This window comes from Lissotriton vulgaris, chromosome 6 (assembly GCF_964263255.1).
Source record: "Lissotriton vulgaris chromosome 6, aLisVul1.2, whole genome shotgun sequence".
NCBI lineage: Eukaryota > Metazoa > Chordata > Amphibia > Caudata > Salamandridae > Lissotriton > Lissotriton vulgaris.
This window is the reverse complement of record NC_141694.1, coordinates 820119532-820143496: the sequence shown is the minus strand read 5'-3', so window position 1 is coordinate 820143496 and position 23965 is coordinate 820119532. Positions and strand designations below refer to the sequence as shown.

The 23965-nt window shown below is 42.5% G+C and overlaps 1 protein-coding gene across 3 annotated transcripts in view; it reads right to left on the bottom strand.

Annotated features, from left to right (window-relative positions):
* CEP170 (centrosomal protein 170) overlaps window positions 1-23965 on the bottom strand; it is a 598101-nt gene that overhangs the window by 409490 nt on the left and 164646 nt on the right. For all 3 annotated transcript variants that reach the window (XM_086926848.1, XM_086926849.1, XM_086926850.1), the window contains exons 2-3: window positions 10062-10207; window positions 3199-3288 (exon numbers count right to left, since the gene is read on the bottom strand). In XM_086926848.1, the coding sequence (XP_086782974.1) occupies window positions 3199-3288; window positions 10062-10166 (195 nt within the window). In that variant the 5' untranslated portion in view covers window positions 10167-10207. The remainder of the gene's footprint in view (window positions 1-3198; window positions 3289-10061; window positions 10208-23965) is intronic.

Sequence of the window (23965 nt, the reverse complement as noted above, 5' to 3'; positions counted from 1 at the left end):
TATTGGAAAGAGGGCATCTTCCTTAGAAGAGTGAAAATTCTCTTTCGCCATTAGATATGTCAATCCTCATCCTCTGTCCTTAAGAGTGTTAGCTATGAATGTCTTACATCACAGCATGATGTTTTATGAGTTAGATAAAGGCAATAAGTACACTAAGAATTAGAACAGTGTAAATGTTCATGTGTCCACAAAATGGACAAGGTTTGAAGATAGATGTCTTCTCTGTCAGCCATGGTGCCAGTTGGCTTTCAGGTAAAAAGATCTTCCTGCTCCAAATAAATGACAAACTCTTCCCTAAAAACCTACAGTACTACAGTGATGACGTTAGTGCTGTTTCAAAACCAGGGCAGATCAAGAATAGTTACAGATTGAGGTTCACTGAAAGCTTGGAGCAGAGTTCTGATACGGGACTCCCCTATACAAGACGTGATGTACAAATCTGAGCTATGGTGGCGTCTAGGGGAAGGAGAGCTCAAGTAACCACCTCATTGGCTGATATTTAGGTTATTTCAAATGAGGTGGATGAGCTACTGAACAAATAACATGCATAGGGCCAATGGCCATTTTAACACTATACACTGCTATTTTAAAGTACCGGGGATTCCCAACCTGACGACAGGAATGATTCAAGTATATGAATATATCAAAGAGTCCAATGTCGGAATTTTTTTATCTATTTAAAACAGGTTCCATGATCCCGCACACAGGCAGGGATGTTTTAAAGAATATCAGCCGATGGATAATGTTAATAATTTCCAGGTGAGCATACTTAAAAGAAATATATGCATGATAAATATACAATGATGTACAGTACTGGAAATTAACAGATATGAATCTGTGTGTACTTCTTAAAAAGGCAATGTTTGAAGGAGTATGTTTGCAATTTTCTATCCATTTCAAAAGGGATACAGAATTTACAATTACGTGGTTTCAACGATTTCCATTTTGAGGCATGTCAGAGTATTGCTAAGTATAAATGATAGCTTTCCTCTGTGAAAGAATATAACAACACTTTTAAGAACTATGTTTAATGTCAAGTGCATTCATTAAAATTTAACCAGTGAATTTTTTTGGTTTAAATGTTTTTTATTGAATTTTGCAATTAGAACAATAGCCGCCACCTACATCCAGTGGCGAGAATCATTAAAGGGTTGTTTAGAAAAGAATATGGTAAAGTGTAGTAGTGAATCGAGAGAAAGAAAGATGAGAGAAAAGTCTCAGAGATCTAATGATGGCCAAAAGATGGGGGGGGGAAACATGTTAACCTGTCAATTTAAGTAAGTTAATGTATAAATTTTCCATAATCAGTTTTCTACCCTCTCATGAAACCAAGTACCAATAATGAAACGGTGAGCTTGAAATCACGAGAAAAGAGTTGAAAGATTCCAGCTTTGGTCATCATGTTTTCCACATTTCCTCTTATCTTAATGTTCCAAATTCTGTAATAAAAAAATATGCAGTTTCTTCAAATGAATGCTAGCAATGCCAGTTTACAATTAGTAAGGGCAGGACTACTCAAGAACACCACAAAACAAATCGGACAAAACAAAAACTAAAAAGTACAAGGACTGACCATAGGGCATTATAAAAGCCTTATATAGGAGGTTCTCCCTAGTCTGTGGATGGGATATTAACAGAAGAAAATCCTTCTAAGTAAAATTTATAATATGTATACATGCTAAAATTTCATAACTCAACTTGTAATAATATCAAGCATTTTCTCAGGAATCTTGTCAATAGCTCCTGCAGTGGCCAAAATGGCTGAGTGCCCAACTACAGCTCCCTAGGCTCAAACCTCTGCTCAACATCTGGAAATTTGGAGGGGAGGGAGGGTGGGGGGTGAGAGGAATTGGAATTTAAGGAGAATGTATAAAAGTCAGGAAATATTCAGCATTACCTCACCCAGAAAAAAGTGAATGGATGCTTAATATTAAAAAATAATACACTGCATATGTTCATCTGTAGCAAGGGCACCTCAATTGCCCTCCCAGCAGTACTGGGGTTAGAAGCGAGTGTGCATGATGGAAATGGAATTGGCAATCATTACTGCCCTATACCCAAACAACAAAGTTCTAAAGAAAAGCTTTGCTTTCAAGGGAAGAAAGGTACTAACAAAAGATCCATTTAAGGAGTCTTAGAGGGTGTAAAAGACCCCAGAAACACATGGAGCTTTCGCCCTCCCAGCAGTACATTCTTGCAGTTAAGTAACTTGAACAGGGGACAAGCTACCAAAAAAAGAGAAAGAAAAAGAACAAGCGTAGTAACTGATAAAACATACAGACTGACTTGACCGAAACAAAAGTATAAATAAACTCAGATACAAATAATTAATAAAGAAACACCTAATAAAAACATAACAATCATAACTTCATGTTACCACGTGTTATCCTTTTTACAAGCATTTTATGGTAGTTTCTTGTTTTGTGATCTACTTACTCCCTCTATCAGTTTTGATTTTGTTTGTTAAAATTTGACCTTGGATTTTATCTTCCTGTAATTCATCACTGATGAAGAGAAGGCAAAGGAGGATCAGGGAAGGTGTAAATGAAAGAAAGAAGCCCCCCAGTGGAGGAGCAAATGATGCCAACTTTCAGAATGCGATGAGGGGCTCATGAGTCTCTCATATATCACAGATATGTATTGGTCTTGGTGTAAATGGGGGCCCATGAAAGGTGGGGAGCCCCATGTGCCACAGGGGTCTGCGCTATAAGCACCCCACTCTACACCAGGCCTGCTTCACACACTGTTCCACTTCCGCCCCACTCAAATCACCTGCTTCTCTCAACACACTCCACTAACAACCTCACTTCACCATCTCTCCTTAGCACACTTCAAATCAAACTGTTAAAATGCATTTCTAAATTGCTTTTTACACACTACATACTTACAAAGAGTAATAATTTATGGAGTTGTTTTAAGCAATTCTTTTAGTTCATTCCTTTTTTTCGATTTAGTTTTTATTTTTGGAATTGTAAAAGAAGAGAGAAGCAGGAGCTGAAGTTATGGCAACAGTAGAACATTAGAATGTTTCAGTCAAAGAAGCTGGCTCCACACCATGGAATAACTCTTGCTAATCGGTATTCACTAAAGCAAAGTTAGAAAGGGTTGGTTATGGGAAACTAATAAGTATGAACAATAGTAACCGATTACAAGGTCAGAACAAGCAAATCAAATTTTCAAGTTGTAGGAGTAACTTACCCCATTCAAGCTGCCCAAGTCCTTCACTAAGTGTTCATCAGTTGAGGTGTCATAGTTGACAACGGCGTGTTGCTTATCCACACTTCGAGACTTTAAAATACAGAAAAATAAATCTTGGTTAAAAAAAACTAAAGTGCATGGACAGTAATTAAGAAATCGGTTTTAAACGACATACTAAGTGGTTCTACATCAACCAGCAGCAGATTTCAGGGGATATAAATGTAGAACTCAAAAGTCCCCCGAGTGCAAGTAAACAATTTAAAGATTGATGAGTTTCTGTTTCAACAGCTCTATTTATATTAGGGGATTGCACTCCCGGGGCAATTGAAACCAGCAAACCTGGAACTGTTGTCATAGACATGTTCCAAATGAATATAAAAATAACAACACACAGGGGAACTGGGGAGGGTTTGAAAGAAGTTGTCATTGAAAGATGCATTACCTCCTTTCCCAAGATAAGATAATATACTGTAGGCTCATTGGTAGGAACATAAATTAGCCACAACACAGTACTGTGCATTAGGCAAATACTACGACATACGTCAAACACTATGGGCCAGATGTAGGTTAAATCAAATTTGCGAATCCTTAATAGCGAATTTTACCGATTCGCTATTAAGGACTCTCAAAATTTAATGTAGGTAGGAATCGCTAAAATATTAGCTTATTCTTAATATTCCTTAATAACAAATCGCTAATTGAGATTCACTTATAAGGAATACCTACCCATTCATTCCTATGGGCTAGGAGGCTCATAGGAATGAATGGGAAGATATTCATTATTTGTGTTTTGCTATTAACGAATCGCAAATAGCGGGAGCTATTTCAAGGGTGCCAGGGTGTCAAAACCCTGTTTAACCCCTGAAATGTGCATGTGTGCACATGTGCCGCACATACATGCCCTAAAGGCATGAATGTGTGCCACATGGCACTTTAAAACAAGTCAAAAAGTGCTTTTTTAATGGAAATCGCTAATTACCACCAACTTGAAATTGGCGTTAATTAGCGATTCATTAAGACTAAAGTGCACTTTCTTTTGTGCTTCTTACATTGCATTTAAGGAATCGCAATTACCGATTCCTTAAATGCAAGAGCAAAATAAGGAATCGCAATTTTGCGATTCCTTATTTTGCCAGTAGGTTTAAACTCACCTACATTGCTCGCAGCCAAATAGCAATCGCAAACGCTGACATTGTGCTATTTTCAGCGTTAGCAATCGGTATTTGGCACCTACAGCTGGCCCTAAGTAATTTGTGTTTAAACTGAGAAAGATGGCTGTTAACATAAAATTCACTGAAAAGAAACGCACAATTTAAATGGACATCCCCTAGAAACGAATAAGGGGGCATGAAGAGCAAGAAACTAAAAATGCAAAGAAATTCCTCTATAAAGTCAAAGGACAAAAGTGTAAACAAGTAAGGCAGATTTTTCTACAATGGTAGACATTAAAGCTGTTCAGCATTTGCGTACTATGCAGCGGTGCAATTATAATGGCCAATATGCTGGTTAGGCCCTTCACCCAACCCTGAGAGGTCTGATCTGATGAGGGGGCTCCGAAGAGGTTAAATTATTGACCGGTTGCTAACTCCAGGTGCGGATGACACCATTCATAATAGATTTGCCAAAGTATCAAAAGTATGGTGGAAAAAATATATATAGGCATGCAGACAACCACGACCACATGCTACGCAGTTGCCCTCTTCATCACTGCCCGCGATGAAAGACCTGGCAAGGGGACACAATATAAGGGTGTGGACTGGAGCGGTGGTGGAGTCAATGGGAAATGTATACATAGCTAAATTGCTGTACAAGTTTGCTGAACAATGTGAGACATATGGTACACCACTGGAAACATTTCTCACTGATAATGCTCTTGTAAGCCGATTACATCAAAGCTTGGGGCAGGTGATCTTTGAACCATGTAAAGTTTACTGACCCAGGGGCATGGTAAAATGGCGTATACCCAACTATACAATTTGCTGCTCATGTAACAAACGCCAAGGGCCCACAGAGTCAAATTAGGTGAGCGAGTGTCACGTGAAGGGGCTTGTCTGAAAAATTTGGATGACCGCCTGGAACATAACAAGAGTGGCAAGAAACCCACGTTTTAAATGTACTCAATTCAGCTATCTCCATCAGACTTATCTAACCCAAGATGCACACATCAAATGTTCAAGAGTACATCGTATGCCAACCAAGATGCTGGCAGTCGGATGCTGGCTTTTATCATAGGGTGTTGGGCTGTCTGACAATACAACGGGCATGGGGTGAGGTGATGGAAAATGTGAATTCACAGGAGGGAATTGCCACCTATGCCAGGTCCCTGCTTTCTTGGCAGCATAATGGTACAATCCCCCAAAAAATAAAAAATACCTGTGCCAATTTGTACACTTGGCCCTTATACTGTTCAAACACTGCAAAGCAATGTCCTAGAAACCTACTTGTGTTCCGGCTATCGGAAACTGGCTATAAGATCAACGTAAGTGGACCGTGGCTAAATCTGAAATACTCATATTGGCCAGGGAATGTACTGGTGGTGGGGCAATTAGGATTGTATGGGACACGTATGTAGCGAAAGTGGAAGCCACAAATGGTACAAGACCAATGTGAACATGACGACATCGACAGATGTGCAGAAAACAAGGGTATGGTTAAGAGGAGTCGAGAAGACATTTTCTTATTTTATCATTGTGGATCTCAGCAGACTTGAAGAAAGTGAAAATCCAAGCATTTCACATGAGAAATTAGAGTAAAGGAAGAGTCACCAATAGGGTAGGCCTGGTACAGCCCAGAGGGAAGGGTGCCATGTATTTAGAAAGAAGGACAGGTACTTTTAAGTTTTAACTGTCCTGGTAGTGAAAAACTCATAAGGATCACAGTGGTGTGAGTCCTGAGGAAAGCCAGGGTACTAATTTTGCAGGCTGAAACATGTCGACACTTTTGCAGAGTGGAGGGGTTGGCGTCTTATTATAAGCTCCTCACCCAGCATCCACATTTTTTGTTTTAAACCTGGACAGGGTACCTAATATTAAAACTATGATAAGGATTCCCTGATACCAGTCTTATATCACTTTTTCTGCATCTTTTCTCACCCGTGATCTTATACTGTATGTTGTATTGTCTTCCGCCCCTATCGCTCCACCTCCAGCATTGGGCTTGCGCTGAGGTGAGATAGCAGCCCTATGATGAAGCATGACACAGCTTGCTATGTGTGAGGGCAGTTTTACTAATTCGGTGCATTTCCCCTACACTCATCCACCCTCACGCAGTGTTATTTTCCCTCTTCTATTTGTGAGATTGAGTGAAAAACTATTACATTTGTTTGTCACTACTGTAAGTCTTATCTCTCCCATAGGATAACATTGGGTTTCCTTATTATTTTTTAAAGGTGTAATTTCCAAATGGGAAGAGATACTCACTTAAAGTTTGGTGGCTCTGGAATACCAATTTCAAATTCTAACTTATGGTGAAGTTGGATCGTGAATTACAATTCCTAAAATGCTACTTTTAGAAGGCAGACATGTTCTTGCTTTAGCCAATTGGTGCCTGCAGCCTGTCTCGGGTCACATGACTAGGTGTAGTTGGCAGCTGGGCTCTTGGGAGGGAAACTTTAATCTTCACTATCCTCTCCATGCTGCTGTCATCTCAACTGACCGATCCCACCCGCTGAAGAGTCAGGGTATGAAGCATCCATCAGACCGGTTTGAGGTGCTGAATGGCTTTTGGGCACCACGGAGATCCCCTGCCATGTGAGTCCGGCCTGGGAGCATAAGCAGAGCCCAGAACATCACATGGCTCACAAATAGGAACCAGCGTAGCCAATTCATTGTCAAGTGAAGTGGCAGTAGCATTTACCTTTTTGGGAAAGTCACTAAGTATCTTCTAGGATGCTCCAGTAAAAACTGAACAGTAGTAATCAAGTCTCGAGCATGTGATTGTTTTCACTATGGCAGTTGTATGTTTTTATTACACATTATGTCACAACCAGGCCAAGACATGGATGTAAAGGCAAGAGATCTTACCAAGTGAGTATTCTACTACAATGAAAACAACTCTAAATTGGATCACAAAACATTTTAGTTGGCACTATTACAAAACTTCGGTGGTAAGCAAGGCAATTCTTGGTGCAAATACAGTTTGCCACTTTGTTATGAGAGCAGATTTCAGGAGATGGTAGTGTATGACAAGAATTTTTGGGCATATCGGTTATGAAAATCTTGTTATAGTGGATGTGTGTTGTTTTGTTTCTTGTTTTATTTTGTGCTGCATTATTGCATTGTGTTGTTACGTTCTAGAGTGGCTGTTGTGCTGCATTCTGTTTTGGCTGTTGTGTTGTGTCCTGTTATGTTTAACTGTATTATGCTGATTTGTGTTATGTATGTTAGAGATGTCATTAAATGTTATTCAAGTTCCAACTAAAAACAGCACATGACTTTAAGTTACAATTACAAACAATCGTTTACCACTGTCAAGGGTGGTCAAATGCTATGTTCCAGCTCTTCCACCATTTAAGACATCAGTGAGCCGAAAGCTGTGGTAGGGACCTGTCTTAAAGTAGCAATTTCTGTGCTTACTTTACATGAAAAAGCCACTACAGTGTTGACCTTATTATGAGTACCACATCTGTGTTGTCTTCTCTACAGATATTATGGAAAGTAAAAAGATTTTTCACAAACCCCTACAGACCACCAGTAGCTTTTCAGTTTTCTTGACGTGTAGGGCACACCAGATCTCCCCGATGCAGTTCTGAATCTTATCCACCTAACTGAAGACACAGGTAAAATAGACTACACTCCCACTCAGGGGGAGCACCAGCTACATACTATCAGCATAAATTTGAAATCCTCTCCACCACCTCTGCAGTGCCACGAAGAGGTCATCTAAAGGCTTCACATAAATATAAAAAAGCAATGAGAAAACCAGAGGCCTAGTGGAACTCCACAGCAGGGTGCTTAAGTTGGCACACTCAGTCCACCCATTACAACCTGAAAAGGCTTCCTAGAATAAAAGTATTAAGGTCCAATTTAGACTTTGGCGGAAGGGATACTCCATATCACGTCCACCATATTATAACTGTCATAGGATATGATGTACTTGTAATAATGTAGACAGGTAACTGTCACATTATGACAGAGTAACCATCCGCCACAGTCTAAAGATGGCCCGAAGTCACTTCAGGAAGATGCAAAACATCCCTGTAATTTGCTATAGGCAAATAATAATCCTGTGATCTACGGAGTCAAGTGCCACTGTTCTCACAATCAGTCTCCAGTTATCCAGCCCTATAACATAAGGTGAAGGCTTCTTAAAGTAGAGTGGAACCCAGGACTTGTTCAGAAAGTTTGGGGCATAGTCCTTTATAAAAGAAATGGTTAAAACGCTCCGTGATGATCACATACATATTTGGGGCAATCGCTTTTATAAGAAAGGAAGAGCAAGGGGCACTGGGTGACATGCATCTTTTTAAGGATATTCTCCATTTATACTGGTGGGACTTTAAGCAAGGAGAATGTTGACGCTACAATGGGGGAAAGAGCATAGAAGGACAGGCAGGACAGACCCCACTAACACACTCCGTTTCACATCATCTCCTGGTGTGGTGTGACACACTCACAGGTTAGTGATACTTTAACCTAAAAATAATCTTGAAACTTTACTGCAGGAATAGTCTAAGGCTCACGATTGGAAAACTTAGTTAGGGGTTTAAAGACTATTAATCCCTTATGATTTCAAGTAGTTCCCTACTGCAGTTGTCTCCTCTACCCTCAAATTGAATTATTATTTTGCTGCTTCTATATTATTTCTAGAGAACCGCCTGAAATAGCCTTCTGCATAGGTTTGGTGAACAATGGACCATGATTTAGAAGCAGACAAGGAATCAATGTTCTCAAAATTCCTCAGTGCTGAGTGACTTGCTTCAATAAACGTTTATTACAAATGCACAGAGGTAATGTGGACCATTCTCCATTTTACCACTGAGAAATGTGTCAAATTCTTGTCACTGATGGTGTAAGCAGACTGCTGTGTGTGAGGTTAAATTGGGGAAAATTTGGGTCTTGAAAACTTTCTGCCTACCCCATGTGTAAATGATCTGCTGGTCAAGTGCTTCAGGACCGGTGTTGCTTGTTTGAGATCGAGCATGTTCAATTGAGCAGGCATCATGGAGTGCAGCTTCAGTATCCTTTCATGGTAGTTGTTATGTGACACTTGTTAAATAAACCCTGGGACACTACAACACACTGCTAGGAGCGGATAAGAGAATGAGGGGACATAAGAGAACAAAGGGGTCTTGAAAGTGGGATTCTGCTGTGCCTCTGCTTCTCCACATACAAATACTAGGAACCCTTGAGAAGATGTTAAGAATCAGAATCAAACGTTAGGTCTATGTATTTGAATGATGATCCCTATTGTTTATTTTTTTTAAATTAATAAAGAATTGATACAAAAAAAAAAAAAAAAAGAAGCGTACAGGGTTAAATGCTAAGATGTTTCCATTACAATGCCTGTCTGCTTTCTGTTCGATTTTTCCACAGACTGAGGCTCAATGGTGTATTATTTTAACATCAATAAGAGGTAATTGTAATGTGTAGCCGTCTGCGTCAGGGTGAATAATACATCCTTCAATTTCTCTCCCTGCCATTACTCACTGCCAAAAATGAATCGCTTGACAGCTATATTTGACACCCCTTTGCAGCTACGTATGTGTGGGGAAGTTGTATATTACAGCATATCATTTACATAATTGTGAAAATTAAAGTCTTCGGCATGATGACAGAGCAGCAGATAAGACATTTACCGAGATTACTATAACATACAGTGTGTTAAATCTGTTCCACAGAAACATGGAGGGCTGATGCAATTACCTGCAACATCAATTCACAGTCATCTCTCCCAACGAAAATCATCTCTCGGGGCAGCCGGTGGCGCGTGCCTCCACTGCTCACCAAAAACCATGATGTTAAGCTCATTTTCTGCTTAGCTTCTCAGTTCTTAGCAAATCGACGTCATTCTGCAGAGTGAGAGAAAAATGCGTTTGGATATTTTTAGCTGTAGCTAACCTTGAGCAGTACAGTGGGCAAGTGTTCAGCCGACAAGTGAAAAGCACAGTTATATCTACGTTTCTCTTCCAAGGTACCACAGCAAAACGACTGCACGCCGGTGTGCTGTGTTAAGTGTTTGCAGAATCACAGCACATGTTGAATTTTTAGAATATTAATTACAAATGTTCGTCAGGTCAATACTACACTAATAAAGTTCAGCAAACAGGAGAAAATTGGATTCTGTTTTTATAATGACCATATCTACAATCTTGCTGTTTAATATGTACGAAAATGTATTACAATTACCAAAATCAATGGGACTCGTTATTAACAGCGTACAACTCTGTTCTGTACCTTATCAAGCTTTAGACATAGGTGTAGGTGCAGGCTCGCGTCGTTAAAACAACAAAGTACTTTGTCTTTTATTAGCCGACCATTAATCCTATTCGGCTTAATTAAAAGTGCGTAAACAAATTAGCAGTGCCACTTCATTTATGTTGTCTGGAACCGCGGATTGCACATGAGCGCTTTCGCCACTCCGGCCACGTTCTGCATTGTTGGTGTAGATTAAGTAAAATGGTTTATTAAGTAGCTACAATTAAAAGCACCACCTGGAGCAGCCTCCCTGCTGCTCAGCCCATGCTCAGCCCATACTCCAACTGACACAGACTTCCAACAGTCCACTGCATCACCACGCACCAACATTCCATACCACACTCGTGCTGGCTGAGCAGTAAATATACCCTATCTCCCTTCTATACAAGGAAAAGGAACACAATGCAACTCCCCAATGGATGATTCGCTTTCGCAAATGCAACACAAAACAAACTACGATGCAATAATTAAAAGATGGACAATCTAGCGAATAATAAATGTAATATCGCTATCTGATGAAGAATGCATGTAACTAAATTAGATGCAATACATAAGGAACCATGCATATAGAAACACTAAATAAAATAAAGACAATTTAGCGAATAACAGATGGACATTTCACTATCAGATGAAGAAGGCAAGGAAACAAATCAGATGTAATACATAATAAGACATGCATGTAAAAACACTAAGTACCAGATGAATAAATAAAAGACCACACATATACCTGCACTAAAGAATAAAAGCGACATCACCACATCTCCCTTTCAAAACCACAGTAGATCACACCGCACAGCACCAAGACCCACATCTCATTCCAAATTCCATATGCCACAGAACTTGTCAGTTGGCCAGGCTAGCACGAAAGTCAGCAGACAGCAAAAAAAACAAAACAACAAAGCGGCGCAGCAGAGAACAATGAAGATCATAAATACACATCAAGTCATGAACAAACCAACACACCATCAAACAATACTACACTCATTTACCCACCAAAAGAAAAACTCTCACACTAATACATAAGAGCACAGGTGACTTATCCAGCATAGTCATCCCAACAATAAACACCTCTGGACAGGTGACTTATCCACGCACAGTCATCGCAACAAACCTCTGGACAGGTGACTTATCCACGCACAGACATCCCAACAATGAACACCCTGGACGGGTGACCTATCCACACACAGTCATCCCAACAACGAACACCTCTGAACAAGTGACTTATCCACATAGTCATCCCAACCACAACACCTAGAAATGAGTGACTTATCCATGGTAGTCCTCTCAACTACAACAAGCATTTACAATACAACGGTTTCGCCTTTGCAAAAGTTTGAGCTATTGGCATTGTAAATGACAAACTTTTTATTTATGTGTTGGTTTTGAAAAAAGATAAATAAATGGCATTGTCATTTACAATGGCAATAGCTTAATCTCTCGCAAATGCGAGACCTATTGCATTTTCAATGCAATAGGTCACGTATTTACGCAAGTTTGTGCTATTGACATTGCAAATAATTCGTTTTATTTATGTTTCAAAAACCAAAACATAAACAAAAGGTCTCACACTGCTGTTTCTCACACACTATGTCTTTCTTACACACACTGCTGTCTCTCCTACACACCGTCTCTCACACTGCAGGTGTGGGTTGTTTCCAGCTCATCCCGGCTCTCACAGGCACCGCCTCCGGGGATTGATAAACATGCATGGACGCGCCTGCTTCGTGGGAGAGCAGACCAGCGGGATGTGCTAGCGCTGAGAAGCCATGTGACGAAGGATGCGCCTACCATGTAATCAAAGGTCGAAGTGCATTCAAAAGTACGGGAAGCGTGGGGGGGGGGAGGGGGGAGTGGGTGCAGGGTCAAAGGCGTGGGTAAAAACACAAACTAGTGGGACCCTGGTGCAAAAAAAGGACAGTCTCGGCCTGGTGCCACTGAACCTGCCGCACATTAATAGCTTCGCTCCTGAACACAGGACTTGTGATGCTGGTATAAAACACATAGAAGGAAGTGGAGGCGAAAGCAGGCCGTGAGCTTGTATTTACGACAAATGGGGCCGTGATGGGTTTGCAGGGATGTGTCAGTGTCATTAACAACAAACAACCAGAACCCGGGGACTTTGAGATGGCTTCTTGGATTTGCGCCACTGAACCAATCCCTTGGATTCATCAAACGATCAGATGGGTGGAGATGCAGCTCATGGAAGTGTATTCAGTAAATATAGCTAAGGAAAAACAAAGTCCTGTAAGGTAGGACTGCCTTATCAGGTCTACTCACTGGAGCCTTGTGGCCTTTGTCTTTGAGTGACGGGACAAAACATGTAAAATAATCATTCTAATATAGACGGGTGAGCCATTTTGACACGGAAACCAGAGTGAAATTCCAAAATTAAACCTTGTTTGCTATAGTACAATTTTAGGTTAATGTGAAAGAAGCACTGAAAAACTTCACTAGAGTAAGGTAATAAAAGTCTAATAAAGATTCCAACCCCCCAGACATGCTAATGTTGCAATCTGTCCTACCTCCGTGGCTTCTCGGTAGAGCTGCTGTGCTCAGGAGCTTCCAGCACTGTTGCAGAATCTCTCGAGGTAACCCTGTGATTCTCGGCCCGTGCATGCACAACTTTCACGGTGCAGGCGACATGGCCGTACCCCGGGCCCTCCAGCTGCCCACCTGCGTGGGTCTGAGTGGTCACCCCACACATTGTGCGAGCCGCCTCTCACTCCAGCTCCCTGGGCGACTACCTCGCGTGCGTGCTCATCTCTTAAACTGAGTTTCTGCAGAGCCACCAACAGCTGGAACACCGTGCTTCAAAAGCAAGAGGCATGTAGCAAATGGAAGTTTACTACGTGCAGGTAGGTCTTCAATCAGAGGAAAACCCATAGAATTCCAAAAAACGTGCACTAGAACGGTAAAAAAAACTGCAACCAGTTACGTGCACAGACACGCTGATGGAGTGGCTGGCAGATGAGATCTAGAGCTAGAAAGTGACGTGGTGTATTGAACGTGCATAGCAGGCAAATGGGAGGACAGAGGCGTGAGACGGAGGTGAGGCGAGAAGGGGGTGGGACAGCAGGCGGTGAGGCGGGGACAGGTAGAGTCACTGGGGAGAAGGAGAGTTAAGAGGATGGAACGGGGGCAGAGAGCCAGGGAGAGGGCGGAGAAGGAGAAAAAGAGGCCAGGTTAGTTTCCCATTGATGAAGTGCCTCCACCAGCCAGGGCTGGTGGGGTTCTGGTACACAACCTAAAATGTCGCTGCCTTTCAGGGTGAGCAGTACCCATTGAGACAGAGTGTTAGTCCGAACAACACAAAGCTAAACAGCTCATTGTCATGCATAAAATGGCAATAGGCCTTCCAAACCTGCCACAATATGAGGTACACAAACACTACCGCCCCTCAGGTACGCCTCAGAGAGGTCATTTATTGAAATAACCTAACAGATCAGAAAGTAGCCCTGGTCGGGGGAGGAACGGGTAAATGGATGAGGACAGACAAGGTCTGTGGTGAGGACTGGTGAGAGACGAAGGTGGTCAGCGAGGAATTTCTGGTGTTTCATTCATCCCCCGCAGTGCAGACCTCTCCTGAGCTTCAGCTAAGTGCAGCATAAAAATAGGTAAGGTAGCACCCCTCTCACAGGCGGAGCAAAGAACAGCCTCTCACTTCCCATATCGCACCCTCTCATTTTTTGCAGAAAGGCTGCTCCTTTCCCATTGAAAAGCCTTTCACCCCCAACAAAGAGGCCTAATTTCCCACAAAGGCAACATATGTCACACTAGAGAAGTCTATCAATCCACAGTAACCTCACTGGACTCAGAAGCCTCTTACTACCTAGTCCTAAACATTACCTTAATCTCTTTTTCTTTTTATGTCACATTTCGTTTTTATTATCAGAAACTAAAACCTTAATGTATCCAGTGTTTTATTATAGGAAGTTTTCTTAGCATTTTATTATTTGTCATTTGCGTAAACCCTGATATATGCATACCCAGTGGGTGCACAGCTCTGCCAGGATACAAGAACCAGGATCTGCGTGCCACCTGAGCACATAGTGTATCAATGCACATCAACCCTCGCTTGCCCATGCCCTGTGCCTATACAGTTCTGCTAGGGTAATTAACAAACTGTTTAAACACTGCACACAGTGCTAGTGTGCTTCAACACTCACCTGCGCATACCTAGTGCATGCACAGCCCTGCCCCATAACACAACCATGACCTGCAGATAACATGCACACACATCTCTGGTGTCAGGGACACTGTACTGGGCCCTGAACCGGAAGTAGGCTGCTGATGCGGAGACAGTATGATACAAGGGACAGAAAATTCAGCTTGGAGCTCTCAGGAACCCAAAAGGGAAGCCCCCACTCCACACCGCCTGTCCCCAGACCAGTAATGATGAGGCAGCAAGGGGAGGGGTGATCCTGACCAGAAACAAAGGCTGGTGATAGGAGACGACAGGAGGACCGCGGGGGAGACTGACGCTGCAAAGCTTTCTTCACTCGGGCGACGGCCTCTCCTCATAATATGTAAATAGTGGCATCCCGCCTCCCCACGCTCCCACGCTGAAACCTTTCCTGCATGGGTCACATCACACTTCGCTGGACCTCTCGTCTTTTTTGCAGGCTGCTAATCTATTAGCTCATAGTTACCACGTCCTTCATGACGCACTTTTTTCAAAACAGTACACAAATAAACCAACACGAAAAAGACGAGCGCAGCTAGGGAAAACGCATACCTAGTGCAAGCACAGCCCTGCCCCATAACACAACCATGACCTGCACATAACATGCACACACAGCTCTGGTGTCAGGGATACTGTACTGGGCCCTGAACCGGAAGTAGACTGCCGATGCGGAGACAGTATGATACGAGGGACAGACAATTCAGCTTGGAGCTCTCAGGAACCCAAAAGGGAAGCCCCCACTCCACACCGCCTGTCCCCAGACCAGTAATGATGAGGCAGCAAGGGGAGGGGTGATCCTGACCAGAAACAAAGGCTGGTGATAGGAGACGACAGGAGGACCGCGGGGGAGACTGACGCTGCAAAGCTTTCTTCACTCGGGCGACGGCCTCTCCTCATAATATGTAAATAGTGGCATCCCGCCTCCCCACGCTCCCACGCTGAAACCTTTCCTGCATGGGTCACATCACACTTCGCTGGACCTCTCGTCTTTTTTGCAGGCTGCTAATCTATTAGCTCATAGTTACCACGTCCTTCATGACGCACTTTTTTCAAAACAGTACACAAATAAACCAACACGAAAAAGACGAGCGCAGCTAGGGAAAACACATACCTAGTGCAAGCACAGCCCTGCCCCATAACACAACCATGACCTGTACATAACATGCACACACAGCTCTGGTGTCAGGGATACTGTACTGGGCCCTGAACCGGAAGTAGACTGCCGATGCGGAGACAGTATGATACGAGGGACAGACAATTCAGCTTGGAGCTCTCAGGAACCCAAAAGGGAAGCCCCCACTCCACACCGCCTGTCCCCAGACCAGTAATGATGAGGCAGCAAGGGGAGGGGTGATCCTGACCAGAAACAAAGGCTGGTGATAGGAGACGACAGGAGGACAGCGGGGGAGACTGACGCTGCAAAGCTTTCTTCACTCGGGCGACGGCCTCTCCTCATAATATGTAAATAGTGGTATCCCGCCTCCCCACACTCCCACGCTGAAACCTTTCCTGCACGGGTCACATCACACTTCGCTGGACCTCTCGTCTTTTTTGCAGGCTGCTAATCTATTAGCTCATAGTTACCAGGTCCTTCATGACGCATTTTTCTCAAAACAGTACACAAATAAGCCAACACGAAAAAGACGAGCGCAGCTAGGGAAAACAAGCAACAGGGGGTGAGAAAACGAGCAACAGGGGGGCGGGTGAAAAAAACGCAAGCCCAGCAAGGAGAACGAGGCAACAATGATAAAACCGAACGCACCAAAAAAAAGACGGCACTGCAGAGCAGCTTCGCAAGTAAGCTACTGCCCGGGCGCCATCTTCGGAGAAATGACCAAATCAAACCTTTAAAAAATAAATAAAACCACCGCCCACCGCCGCATGACGTTCTAAAAGGGGCGGAATGAGAAAAAATCTACGGAACGCCCACGAATCTGGTCAGAGAATAATGGACAGATCTCTCTTCCAATGGCTAGCCTCCATTTATGGAGCTAGCCAATGGAAGAGAGAGGCGGGACAAAGCCCCGTACTGCTAAACAAAGGACCCTGCGCGAACACTGCTGCGCAGTGGACGCCAGGCGAAACCTAAAAAGAAAGGGGTGACTTGCCAACATGCACACCCACACCAGCAAGAATTTGTGACTTTTCCCCGGAACAGTCATCCTTAAAAAACAAACAAAGCATTTTAGGAGTATACGCGAGAATTCCTCTATCCTGAAAACTGTGCAGCTTCTGCACTGCAGAAATTTGACACTGACACTATATGTAATTTATCACAGGAACCTATGGGTGTGACTTACTCCCATCAGGTATCCCACACAGAAACAACATGACATCATAACATCAAGAAAAGCGTACTTGAATAAAACAAAAGCCACAGCAGCAGACTAGCAACAAAAATGCTAATGAAGAGGTAAAACTTGTAAAAACAACAAAATATCACTAGTAATTTTGGGCGCATCAAAACATTCAGTCTCACACTGGAGACCAGCGCTTCCTGTGGTGAGCGACTACTCCCCCAGATATACTGCCACACTGCACCACACTACCAGATGCATAAGTTCACCTCTGGCTTGGCTGCAGGCAACAATGGCAAGTAAAACATCACCCCTTCCAAGACCATAAGTTGACCCCGAAAGTTAATGGCAGTTGTAGTGCGTCATCCTACTCACAATACTGTCCATCGTGGTTCCACAAAACAGTGCAAAGTCGAGGAAATCCGCTATGCGTACTCCCGCATTCACCAGCACAGAGGCGTCATGGGATGAACCACAGAACATAGCCTGAACATTCCACTGCATCACCATGCACCAACATTTCACACCGCACTCGCACTGGCTGGGCAGCAGATATAACGTGTGTGTGTGTGCGTGTGTGTGAGGGGGGGTAAGGAGACGGGGTAGTCTTGCTTCAAGACTCAAAAGAGGGTGATTTCCAGTTAGTAAACTACTCAAGCCTTATTGCCTGCCTTTCATTGACTTCAGTTAGTGTCTGTGGATGTATTTTGGTGAAATACACATTTAGGATGAGGCAGTTGAAGAAAAGACTTTGTATTCACCTGATATGCTCCTAATACTCCCTACAGGAAAAAAGAAGCTTAGAGCAGACCAAGCAGAGAAAGGTATGGTATCTCCTCATATCACATAACTTTTTCTCTTCGAAGTTAGTCAACCATTTTCCCTAAACTGGACTGACCATTTTGCAGTCTCTATATGCATCACCATCCAAGCCTTCTCAGCTTTCCTTCGTAATGAGCTCTCTATGACCAGACAATGGTCTAAGCTTAACTCATTGGATTCAAGCTGCCTAAGCTTAACTCATTGGATTCAAGCTGCCTTTTTTTTTTTTAACCTTGTCTCTCCATACCTGTGGAGAAAGCAGAGTCGGAGGTGAAGAGATGGCTTTCAGGGTCCTTAGATCAACTGATCCCTTTTTCCAATGTTTATTGAAAAAAATGTAAAATTATGGAACGTAGCTGGTGTAAATCATATGATGTGGTTAAAAAGACTATTGACAGAGAAGTAATATGGATGTATCACAGGGTGATCAAGATGACATGGGTGTCATTCCTTGCTCAGAAAATGAAAATGCCCTCTAATTCCTCTAAGGAGGTCTTTGCTATTGTGCAGACATTTAAGGACTCTAGCTCTAAACCCCTCCACTACTACTTCCTAACCCCGCGAGATGCAATGAATTAGCTCAACATTTTTTAATAAAGTCAGCAATAGTTTATCCCTCCTTCCATGACAGAATACTTTCAGTCAGTAGCCAGAGCACCTTGGGTAACATTCTTACAGGTCAGACTGCTGTGAAGCTGTTGGCCAATTTCCATCTGTTCACCTTGGCTGATCTTGCTAAAGTAGCCATGTCAATTAAATCAGGCTTCCCACTACATCCTGTACAGCCTCATATTCTCTAAACTGTCTCAAAGATCACTTTACCAGCTATGCTTGGACTTCTAAATCTGTCCATCTCTACATCTAACAATCCTTCTGCCTGGAAACATGTGATAGCGAAACCTCTGCTGAACAAAGCCACCCTAAAGTTCCAAACTATTGGCTAATCTTCCTCTTTCCATTCTCCATGAAGGTGCTAGAAAAATGTATTAAATCAACAACTCTCTAGCTTTATGGAAGCCAATAATATCCTACACGCCTCCCAATCTGGCTTTTACCTCTTCACAGCACCAAGGCTGCCATATTGGCAGTCTCGGCAGAGCGCAATGGACCCTGGATCGGGGTGGCGCGGCTAGCGGCATCGTCTTTGATCGAAGTACAGCTTTTGTAACAGTCCCACTTGCTACTACACAGATACCTCCACAGCTGTGAGATAAGAGATATGGTTTTTAATTGGTCTGCATCTTTTTTATAAAATTCATTTTTTTCAAGTTGAGGGCGACCATTATCTATCAGACTCCTTATATATTGACTGTGGAAATCCTCAAGGATCATCCCGAAGCCCTTCTCTTTTTAATGATTACATCCATCAGCTTGCAGATCTAGTGTAATCTTCTGGCCTCTTTCAAAAGCCCAAGGCAACTTCCCTGACCAGCTGAAAAGATACCTGGGCTGTTGGCAGTATGCAATTGGATGGGACATAACTGCCTTTCATTAAGCAATGCCTTCCTAATAGAAAGCTAAGATCTTGTGGCAAAAGTCTGACCTTTGAGCCTAACTTTAGAAGAGCGAGAATGGGGAAGTTGCTCTTTCAAAACCATGCCGCCAGGCTGTGGAATGCTCTTCCTTCTCATCTTACCCACAGTATGAGTGGGTCAATATATAAGAAAATAGCCATAATGCTGGCTTTTCTAAGCTCAGTTAAGCTCTCTCTTGATGTTTCTGTCTGGTTCCTCGGTCCTGGTAAGCCCCCTGAGGCAGCCACGTCATGTGCTTTATAAATCCTAAGCATTAACATAACTAGACAAATTACAAACAACGTAGGGCAGAGTTTTCATAAGCATGAGACATTTCCTATCGTTTTGCGGAGATGATCTTTGTGTCCTATCAGGCTTGAATTCTGATGCTAAAATGTTTACTTTTAGACTCAGATTGTGTTCAATACTGAGCCTTTTCAGAAACCCAAGTGTTTGACAAGCGTTCAGGCATGCATGTATGTATGTTGACATACACTTTTATTTATTTACCACCCAATATGTAATAGAACTGGTTTTTTTCAGTCTGTACCAAAATTAATAATTTTACTATCCCAACTGCTTTTACATTTCTATGCCTAATTCCAAATATCTTTATCTACCATAGCCTTCAACTGCCACATTGACAGTAGATAGGTGCTGATGGAGAAGCAAATGAAAACAGTAACTGAAACACTGACAGCTTGGTTCTCATCTAAGGAGACTTATAGGTGCACATGTATCTGGTGGGAGCCAGGGGGCGGGAGGCAACACAACATTGGCAGTTGAACTATTTTGCTTCCCAAAGACAGTTGTGACTGACTATGTGAGCAACACATTTTAGAGTCTGCCGGGGAAACATAAGAGCGGAGTATACTCCAAAGGTAAAGCTTTTATTCACATTAGCCCCACCATCCAAAATTCCAAATAAAGAGTGGAAATTTGGTTTAAGTGGGTAAGCCATACATGTTTACTTACAACACCGGGTTTTGCAGCCTCAGGCCAGACAAGCAGTGACCAAGTCACTGCCTACTGTTCAGTCACTCTTTGACTATGGAGTAAAAAAGCACTAAACGTTCTCAAATATAGTAGTAGTAGTAGTAGTAGAAAAGCTTTATTCGATTACTATAAACGAGAATCATAAAAGCATATAATAAATAATACATTAATATACACAGTTAGTACAATTAAAAATAAATCACATTTTACCATAAAAAATTACTACTGTTTTATAGATCTTTCTAAATCACATTATTATGGATTTCCTACATTTTACCACGTTTTTCAAAACATTTACCAGGCACCATATGACAAATCATTATTTAAAAATTGCAATACTAAAAACGCCTGTCGGCATCTTTTAAAATCTAATTTCTTTAAAATTGGTAGTAGCCATTTTTTTCTTAGCAAGGTATAAAACGTACAGAAAAATACAGTATGGATTGTGGACTGTTCTGAAATGTCATCTCCGTGGCATAATTGCATCTCTCGCGTCCATTCCTTTACTTTTGGGAAACGTATCATACGATGGAAGGTGTCTAATCTAAATCTCACTGACCGTAGTCTTTCGTATTGGCTGGGTACAAGTATGAGGTAGGGTTTCATACTGTATAATCATTATCAATTGGTGGTGCACTACAGTGGGCTTTGCTAGTTCTTTAGATAACCGTTGTGACTCTGGTAGTGCCATACAATTTCTTTTCGGCTCTTTCCTAGATATCACTCTCATGGTACAGGGTTCATTATAAAAGTTAGGATAACCTAAATCATTCAGAAAATCCCAAACATATCTTAACCACTTCTGATTCATTACATCGGTCATTCCCATTAAATCCTTAAAAACATCTTGGTTTACATGGGTTTCCTCATTTTTCCACAGCCTGTGCCACAGCATCACTGGCTCTGTTTTAATTAAATCTGTTAAAAATGGGACACCCAATTCTGCATGTCAGACATATGATGATGTACTTCTAAGAGGAGCCAATTATATCTCAAGAATTGATTTTCTATCAGCTGGAGCGGTTGAACGTTACAATGCCCCCATAATCCAGAGCCTTACATGGCTGTAGATATTCATTTAGCCCTGTAAATTTGTAATAATATTTGCGGAGCCTTGTGCCTAGTTTCTTTGAGAAGTTAAATAGGGCAGCAGTTGTTTTTATAAAAGCAAGTCTTTTCATTTGCACTGCTTGAACCCATGTAGATTTGTGGTCAAATAGAATACCTAGGTAGCTAAAAGTATTAACAAAGTTAATTTTATGGTTATCTATGAAGATGTCTCTACATTTTTTACTCCCTATACCGCATCTCATAATAAAGGTTTTTGACGTATTAACCCTTAAACACAGCTCGTGCATAAATACCACATAACCATCTAGTAATCTTTGTAACCCCACTTGAGTTCGGCACATTAAGACAGCGTTATCCGCGTACATTAAAGATGGGATGGCCCGGCCACTAATTACTGGAAAATCTTGACCTGATTAAAGCAGAGCTTTTTCTAAGCCGTTTGTGTAAAGGTTAAAAGGACACAACCTTGCCTTGGAAAAAATCTTGTACATTCTCCATCATTGCCATAACGTACTTTAGCCTTGGCATTCTGGTAAGTATCTTTCAGAAAGTATATGACGGTGTCATTCACCCCTAGTTCATTGAGGATCCTCCACAGCCTCTCATGTACCACGCAGTCTAAGACTGCAGTTAGATGTACGAAGGCTAAAAATAGCCTTCCTTTTTTTAGGTTTACATACTTCCCAATTAGAATGCTCAAATTAAGGCTTTGCTCAACGGTTCCCAAACCTGTACGGAAACCGTATTGGAGATCAGCCAGGGTTTGTTTTTCCTCACCCCATTCTTGTAGCCTTCCTAATATAATACGTCCTACAATTTTCACCGAGGAATCCAATAAAGATATTGGGCGATAACATGCCGGGTCATGTCTATTACCCTTTTTAAAAATTGGGACTAAGATTGATTCAGTCCAGGTCTCAATGTACTTTGATAAGCAACTAGCCCTTAGTGTTTGTGTCAATATAGGGCTCCATAAGTCTACATTTGCCCTGAACAGATCTAGAGGAATCCCATCAGGGCAGGGTGCCTTGCCCCTTTGCTTGCCAATATTGCCATGGTAACCTCTTCTAAAGTAATTTGAAGATTGTTTATATGTGTTCGCTGTGAAGATTTAGTCTTATTGCCTCCCTTGTCTTTAATTTCTGTCAGATTTGTAGAATCGTGATTACTAAAGATTGTGGCGAGATGTTCTACCCACTGATCTTCCGTTATGGCTATTTCTTTATTAGGAATATCCACTTGGTTCAAAAAGGATGCCCGAATAGCCCTCCAGAAAGCCGCCCCATCCTTAGACTTAGCCGCTTCTTGTAGGGTTTGCCAGTGCTCCTCTTTGAGTGCCCTTTTGCGTTCTTTTATTACTTTCGTGTAGTCCTTCCTTGCCTCCTTTAATGTAATTGGGTTCCTAGGGATATTGTGGGTCTCTTTTTTCAATGTAGAATATGCTTTACTGCACGTTGTGAAAAAAGCCAAAGGCTGGTTTGACTCAGAGTTATTACTAGTTCTCCATAATGCTTCATTTATTACTCTGGTAACCTCTTGGAAGGATGCCAAGACTGTCTCATACGTTGCATTTTCCTTTAGTATGGCTTCTATTGATGAAATTCTTTTTACCACTACTTTTTGTGTTACTTCTAATGGATCTACCAACTGCCATTTTAATGCATATCCATTTTTCCTATTCATTATCAGTTGTTCAGGGGGGTAGACATTATTATGATCTTGATTTGCTTTACTAGTCAGCAGGTTCAACGATAGACTCAATGGGAAGTGATCACTCAATGGGGCCGATTCCGATCTCTGTCGGAAGGGAAACAAATCTGGTTCGGCATTTGCGGATTAGATTTGGAGGCTAAATTTCCGTCCGGTTCGTACACGGGTCCGGACGTCGAAGTACAATGCGAACAAGCGCAAATTCTCCGTCCGAATCGTTTCCGGGTCCGAACCGCTCTGTACGTCTCGGCTGTAAGCTAACCCTGGCGCGCAATGGAGACATATTGCGACGAGCCAGTACGATGCTAGATTCGGACAGCAAGATCGAATTGGAGCTTCCGGCGCAGAATAGCTCCAGGAGTTGGGCTTTGGGGGTCCGCATCAGACCCCCTGTTACCCGGAGCCTTACGACTCGGACACAGGGGTAGACCCATGGGTCGTCCCAACACAGGCATGTACGGTGCAGATGGTACCAACGCGTACCCACTGTGGGGGGGTGCACTTGTCCGCAACGTACCCATGCAGTCAATGGTAGCCCATGTATGCATCGTACGATCGGCTCCCATTGACTTCTATGGGAGTCCGACCGGACCGAGTCCGACAGCATACGGCCGCATCGTACTAGCTTGGTCGGACTGCAGGAGTCCGGCTCGGTCGGAAAACACCCCGGATCCGGCTCGGATTTCCAACCGAGATTGGAATCAGCCGCTAAGTGATATCATGAGTAACAAATTGGTTTGTTTTTGAAGCCAGAGGGAA